This window comes from Ixodes scapularis, unplaced genomic scaffold, assembly GCF_016920785.2.
Source record: "Ixodes scapularis isolate PalLabHiFi unplaced genomic scaffold, ASM1692078v2 PGA_scaffold4__175_contigs__length_147842914, whole genome shotgun sequence".
Classification (NCBI taxonomy): domain Eukaryota; kingdom Metazoa; phylum Arthropoda; class Arachnida; order Ixodida; family Ixodidae; genus Ixodes; species Ixodes scapularis.
Window position 1 is genome coordinate 35,784,564 of NW_024609879.1, and position 7,346 is coordinate 35,791,909.

General features: G+C 42.6%; 1 protein-coding gene across 1 annotated transcript; it reads right to left on the reverse strand.

The window, feature by feature from the left end:
- Positions 1 to 1,758: 1,758 nt before the first annotated feature.
- LOC115314064 (gastrula zinc finger protein XlCGF49.1-like) lies at positions 1,759 to 5,193 on the reverse strand. Its single transcript, XM_040220279.2, has 3 exons — positions 5,115 to 5,193; positions 2,281 to 2,665; positions 1,759 to 2,196 (listed from the first exon to the last, which is right to left on the reverse strand). The coding sequence occupies exons 1-3, from the start codon at positions 5,191 to 5,193 to the stop codon at positions 1,956 to 1,958; spliced, it is 705 nt and encodes a 234-aa protein (XP_040076213.1). The 3' UTR covers positions 1,759 to 1,955.
- Between the last annotated feature and the right edge of the window lie 2,153 nt (positions 5,194 to 7,346).

Genomic DNA, 7,346 nt, shown 5'->3' on the forward strand with positions numbered 1-7,346 from the left:
GAAAACAGTCCCATAATCCAGTAAAATAGACTTTTACTGGAAATGACATTCCGGTAAAAAAATATTTTGCAATAGGGATCTCCGTGCTGGCAATCCCGCCCCCCGTGTCTAAAACGCCCAACGTGCGTGCGCCGCCACTCATCGTACGCAGAGTATATATAAGAAAGCCTCCGGACTGTATCATAATGTCTGCCTTTTTGACATCGGTGCCAGAGTGAAGACGCACCTTCACGAGCAATGCGTGGTGGCGCACGCACGTTGCTCGTTTTAGACACGGGAGGCGAGATTGCCAACGCGGAGATGGTCTCCGACAAGAAACCGAAAGCCAGATACGTGTCCAAATTAAGCATTTTTTTAGAACGCGTAAAATGCTGCGCGTGCCTCATGCCGTTATAACATGGGTGTAATTAGTCGTTCTCAATGATGCCGAACAATATTATCTTTAAAACTAATATTCAACAATTTAAGTACTCGGAAATAATTAAATATACCATTATATTCAGCTCTAGCAATTTTCCTTTGACACAGACCACTACGGCATCAGGCTTCTTTTTTGTGCGATGCGTAGTTTTCGCTGTAGCGATTTTGCACATTTTTCCAGAAACAGCCTGCATATGTCAAAACAAATATTTTATACGTATGGGAACAGGACTCCCCCTCCTTCGATTCTGGCGCATCAAGCAATAGTGACAACCACTGTACAGTCAGCGCAGATTAAGACATATTTAGATGGATTATACATATGTAGTTTTTAGATACATGAATATACACAATGGAATCAATTATTCCTTTAGTACAACAAATGTGTATCATCCGTCTACTACAAGAGGAATTACGAATATTTAAAAGCCTGACGAATTCAAGTGAAACTATACTTCGTTTAAGCTTAGGTCCGAGCGTGGCCGATGTTATGAGCCGAAGGGCCAATCAAACAGCGAAAGAGGCAAAAAAGCCATGACGAGTTCTCTGCAGTTCTTAGGACTATAGGAGTAGCCGGTATTCGCCATCTCTCTGTGCGTGCTTTTCCACCGGCTAGTCCTGTAAAGCGCAGAGAGCACGCCATGGCGTTGCGCTTTCTGCGCTGTTTTATTGGTCCCCCGGCTCAAAACATCGTCCGCGCTCGTACCTAAGGTGCAACGAAGTATATATGAACACAAATGTATACCACGGAAAGTATGAATATCGTAAATGATGAGGGCCGTCTTCGTGAATGTGCGAAAAAAAAGAATACAATCATGCTAAAGGAAAACATACATACGAGTATTACATGTAGCAAGCACATTGAGTGATGTTATCAGAATTCAGATACTCAAACTGGTCAAACAAAAAGGACGAAGAATATTACGAAATGAGATAGGAAATTACACTTCATTTCTAAATCTTCGAGTCATGTAAATTGTGTTGCCGTCCTATGAGCAAAGTATTAGTTTCCAGCTTGGTGTGCTAAATAGTTTCAAATAATGTTGTATTTTTACACCTTAAAATTATGTTGACACCTCCACATTACTCGGTTGTTCTGATACTTTCTTAACATTTGCAATATTCAAGATTGCTGCTATTGAAAGACCTTAGTTATTTTATAATTTCGTATATTTATGGTCATGAGTAGGCCGACTTGTAAGGAACATAAGTGACCCTACAGACAACACAGAGACTCCAGGTGCATCACGTGATTAATGACTTTAAATGAATAAAAAAAGATAAGGCTTCAAATATTTTCTTTTTTTCGTGTACAAAAAAGACCTCTGGTCCCTTCGACTAAGGTAAATTCACAATTTTTTTTATCTGCGTTTGCGCGATAAATAACAGGCTGAAACATTTTGAACCACGCGAAACACACACTGCTCGCAACTAGAACCGCTGCAGGTCTATCGCCAAGCCAAATGAACACACGTCGGTGCTCGAGTATTTCGTTTAAATCCCCTCCACAACGATGATGCATGTTGCTGTTTCGATCACTTGCGATGTAGCTTCCGATGAGTGTGCAAATTGCTATAAGCCGCAAACGCCCTGCTGCACGTGTTGCACTTGAACGGCTTCTCTCCGGTGTGAATTCTTTCGTGATCCGCCAAGATGCGTTTCCGAGTAAACGCCTTGCTGCACGTGTTGCACTTGAACGGCTTCTCTCCGGTGTGAGTCCTCTCATGATCCGCCAAGGTGCCTTTCTGAGTAAAGGCCCTGCTGCACGTGTTGCACCTGTACGGCTTCTCTCCGGTATGAGTTCTCTCATGATTCGCCAAGCTGGTTTTGTGAGTAAACGCCCAGCTGCACGTGCTGCACTTGAACGGCTTCTCTCCTGTATGAATTCTTTCGTGATCCGCCAAGTTGCATTTCAGAGTAAAGGCCCTGCTGCACGTGTTGCACTTGAACGGCTTCTCTCCGGTGTGAGTTCTAACGTGAGCCTTCCAGTTAGTCTTATGCGTGAACGTTTTCTCGCAGGCATCGCAACTGAAGGGCCTTTCGCCAGTGTGAGTCCTCTCGTGGATGGCGACAGCCGTTGCGGAAGGGCATGAGTGAGGACAGAAGCGGCACGGGTGCTTGTCCGGTTGTCGGTGCGTTTGCTGATTTTGTGGGTCCGACCAGTTGGTCTCGGCAAAGGTGTCACCTCTGCGGCTGTCACGGTCAAAGGTATCCACTTTGTCGCCATAGCCTGCTCCGATCCAGTCTGTTGGGATGACACGACAGAGCAAGAAAGGTCGGCGCATTTTTAATTGTTCTGGACATGGTCCAGTATACCTACATTATGACGGTGCGGCCTACAGTGGGTATTCGTTCATTTGAGATGTTAAAAAGGTTCATTCCCAAAGCTTGTAAATGTCTACAGGCGATCGTTTAAGACTCGACTCTGGCAGCCCCATGGTGCGGCAGCTGTGGTGGCTTGCATGTTCTGCTAACAAGCGCGGAAGGGAAGTCAAGCCGCCGCGGTCGCTGCTGCACAGTGTTGGCGGTAACGTGTTACAAGTAACGTCGTTACCGGTAACGCCTTTCTTTTTTCAGTAACATGGTAACGTAATCGTTACTTTTCCAAGACAGTTACGGGTAACGTATTTTCGTTAGTTATTTCAAGTAACGGATAACGTAATTACGTTACTCGTTACATCTTCCAAAAACTTGAAAAAAGATGTTAGCACAGAACGAGCGGGTTGGTAGGGATAATTAAACTTGAGGAAGAAAACGTGTTTGTCCCTCCTTTTTTTTTTTCCAGTCCAGACGCAGCTCACGCTACAAGCTGATGGAAATTATCAGAGTGAAAGAAAAGAGAACCATCATGGTGTTCTCCGTGTTTCTGTACTTGTTCATTCTTTGCTGAACCAACGATAAACATTCATGGCCCAGTGACTTGTGATTTTGACACTGCTTGATTTGTCCCATTAGCTCGTAGCGTCGGCTGCGCCTAGATTTAAGCTGAAACGTAGTACATGATTCAAGTAATTAATTATTGCACTCATTCTACATATTTTCTAAAATTTTCCTCTCTTTTTCCCACGCAGAAATTTCCACTTTAGAAAATCTCCAACGCCCGCACCCGTCATCCCAGTGTCGAAAAACTCTGTCACCAAAATAAAACAAAAATGCTGTTACCGTAACTTTCTAAATAAAAAGTAACGCAAAAGTAACGTGCGCTACTTTCTGTCGGTGACGGTAACGCGTTCCTTTATTTGACAACTAACGAATAACGCATCTTTCCTTTTTTACGGTAACGCCTACAACACTGCGGCTGCATAACACTGCCTGTACGGAACGCTGGGTGATAGCGTGTTGACATTCATAATGATCGTGACTGAGTATCAAGTAGCGAAGGAAGGGCCGTTCACAGACCCACAGATTATTATGTTACACAAAATAGCATTCAATAGGCTCGTAGAACAATCGTTGTGTACCTTGAAAAATCGCTAAGGTACACTTTGATTATTTTACGAGCAATTTGAAACATCGAAAAACGCTATTTCAAATCGGCATTGGTATAGACATTTGCCAGTCTAAAGCTAAACTTCGGCGACACAAATAATGCTGTCAGAGAATATTCAATCATTTGAAATACCGAACATTTATTGGGATATTTCCTTCATTAAAAATCATTTATAGTGTTTTGACAGCTACTGGATCTACCGAAACTAAAAAAAAAAAAGACAATTTTTTTTAAATAAACTCAACACGGTACATGTTTTTCGATATCAGACATCAAATATGGTGTAGCAATTGAAACTTCTAGTGCTCGGACTGAATGTTCTTCCAGTAGAGCCCATCTTGATTGTTTACTTTCACTTGAGTTGTCGCTCTCAGACTTTAGAATGTAACTCCTTTATCGCCCCCCCCCCCCTTCCTAAGAAAATAAACTTTGCATTGTGTTGTGGTGTACTTTTCTGCACGTTGCAGGGCGCTAACCAAACTTAAAGAACTTTCCACGTGGAAGAAATTCATGTACAACATCAGACTCCTAAGAGTTTCAACTTCTTACACAAAATGGCAGTCAATAGGCTCGTAAAATACTCGTTTTGTACCTTAGAAACTTAATAATTTGCGAAAGCACACAGCGAATATTTTACGGGCAATCTGAAACAGCAAAAACGATGTTTTAATTCGACATTCAAATGCACCTTTGCCAGTCTAAAGCTAAAGCTAGGTGTCACAAATAATGTTGTGAGAAAATCTTCAAGCAATTGAAACATCCAAATCTTTTGGGGTTATTTTATGCGTCAAACATAATTTATAGCATTTGTGAGAGCTACTCGATCAACCGGAATTAAAGGAAAAATACATTTTTGTAATATAAATAAGCAACTCAGCATGCATGGTACATTTCTCCGATATCAAAAAAGATGTATCAGTTGCAACTTCGAGTGCTCGGACTGAATGCTCCTTCAGTTGAGCCCAGCTTGTTTGTCTACTTTTACTATAGTTGTAGTACACGGACTTCGGAATGTAACCCCTTTATCCCACGGAAGGAACACTTTGTGTACCACTTAAGACTCCTGACATTTTCCACCTTCTAGAAAACCTAGCCTACAAAAAGGTTTTCAATTTGTGTGGAACCAACCGTTCATGAATATGTGAGGGTGTGTTAAGAAGGTGCGAGGCTGGATGAGTGTTTTCCCGTGTGCGTCTTCGCGTACCTGGTGTTGTTAGTTCTCTGGGCACCATAAGATTGGGGGCAGAAGTCGCACCGCCGTCCGTCCAACCCTGCGGCTCCATCGGTTGCCTCTGGAATTCGGCTCCTTGAAAGGAAAGCTTCGCCCCCTTGTCCTCGCAGTCGGTTCTCTGCCATTCGGAGTCGAATGCTGCGTGGGGAAGTTCTGTTAGGAAGATAAAATTTTCTTTAGTATCATTTTTATACTACACCAATAAAGAAGCCCAATCAGAACGAACTTAAGGAACAAGCAAACATAGACACACTGTACTGATGAAGTAGAGAAATTCAGGGGTTTACATTCGTATTGCGGTGTAATTCAAAAGGTAAAAGAATCATATCACGAAAAAACACCGGCATCAAACTGAATACCGAAAATTACGAAAAAATCGATTGTAAAAATTGCACGTGAATCATACATAAAAGCGGTCCTTCTCTATTAAATACGTACTTCAAAGGTTTCACTCCACCTTAAGCATGCGGTAAAGTATTACGTCGATACAGTCCCACACAAATCGACGAAGACACAACTAATTACGATCAAGGAGCGTGGTTTGGTTACGTCACTCCTGCTCTGTAGTGCTGAAAAAAAGGCAGGCATGCCACAGAACCAACAACTGTACGGTATATCACCGCCAAAGGTTTTCGGAATTACACGTCAAAAAAACGGACACGGTGTGTCGGCAAGCGAAGGTAGGGAAGGGAATAAAAATGTCGCATGTAGTTGGCTGAGCTGTGGCCATTCCTTATTTGATCCGGCTAGTTGGTTCCGGTCATCTGGAGGAAAATGTAGTCCAAAGGTCTGGCACTGCCAAAGTTGCGCAACCCTCCTTCCTAGGCAGCGAAGGGTTGCTCATATTTGCATTAAGTGCATTTCCGGTCAGCTCGGCCTGCAAAGTTTAGAATAATGAGTGTTAGTAAACAGCCGCCAACACAAAGTTACTTTACCTGCTCTTAAATATCGCCACATTGGATGAGAAAATCTAAAACTGAAGGGTGCCAGTGCTTCTAATCGGTCTAGTTGGCTATTCATTACTTGATTAAACTGCGGAGTAAATGATTACGAATTACGACGCAGGGACGAGAAAAAAGAAGGCAACAAATGGAAAAACGCGCATTTGCACTTCAGTTTAATCAAGTAAAAAACTGAAGGCCAATTTCGAGATTAAACAGGGCATGGATAACAACACCATTTGTCAGTAGGTGGGTATCTGCGAGAAATTTCAATCTGAAGGACGCGAAAAAAATAAGTCCTATGCGACTATAATATTTCCAAGTGTGAATGGCTTGGCCAAATAACACTGACCATTTCTATTTCCACGAGAGATGTTTCATTAAATATGCAGCGTCAAACCGCTAGCGAGGGGGAAAATGTTTGCCGGTTCCGTCTGTGCCGCATACACTCGACTAATGCCACCATTTGTAAAATGATATGCAGTGTAGATCAATCATTCAGGCTCGCATTTTGTCAACAACTAACATAAGCGGGGCCCACTTAGGGAGAACGAGTTTTACCTGAGATACTTGGTTCACGTTCACGAGTTCCCCATAGAACCCCATTGGTAAAAAGCCTATTAGATCATCAAGAAGTTGATTATAAAACGCTATAATTTGGTTAAGCGATCTTCATTATAAATTGATCACCATTCAACACGAGTACAAAAGTTTACAGTCCTTATTGCAAAGCAAATGTTTATTTTCTCCTTTTTATTTCTTCAAACTCAAGACAAGCTTGAGAGGCTTTCTCCTCTTGATCTTAAGAGAAGGTGAAACGCTTCTTCCGAAAAATGAGATAGAGGTTGATATCTGCGTTTTTGATCCCGTAATTCTAAAGATTTTGTTCGTTTTCCCCGAAGATGTAACTAAACGCGAGAACACACGAAAAACGTCCGACTAGTCGTTACGTCATAAAAGAATCTTTCGGCCGCCGTGCGCGTGTCGCTCGTGAGCAATCGCAGGCTTGCCACTCCCCCGCACTAGCAGCAACCATGACGTCTTTTTTTTTTTTTTTTTCTTTTTTAAAAATAGCAAGAGTCGCGTGCATAACTTCGATAGGCACTGAAGATGCGCGAAAGCGGAGATTCCGGAAACTCCGTTTATGATGGCACGCTCCGGGAAGGAGGGGCTTCAGCGGTACTTTGAAAATTATTTTCTGCTGCCTCCGTGCATGAAATTGAAACATTTTCAACATTGGGCTTCCTGGAAGCCGAATTAAGAC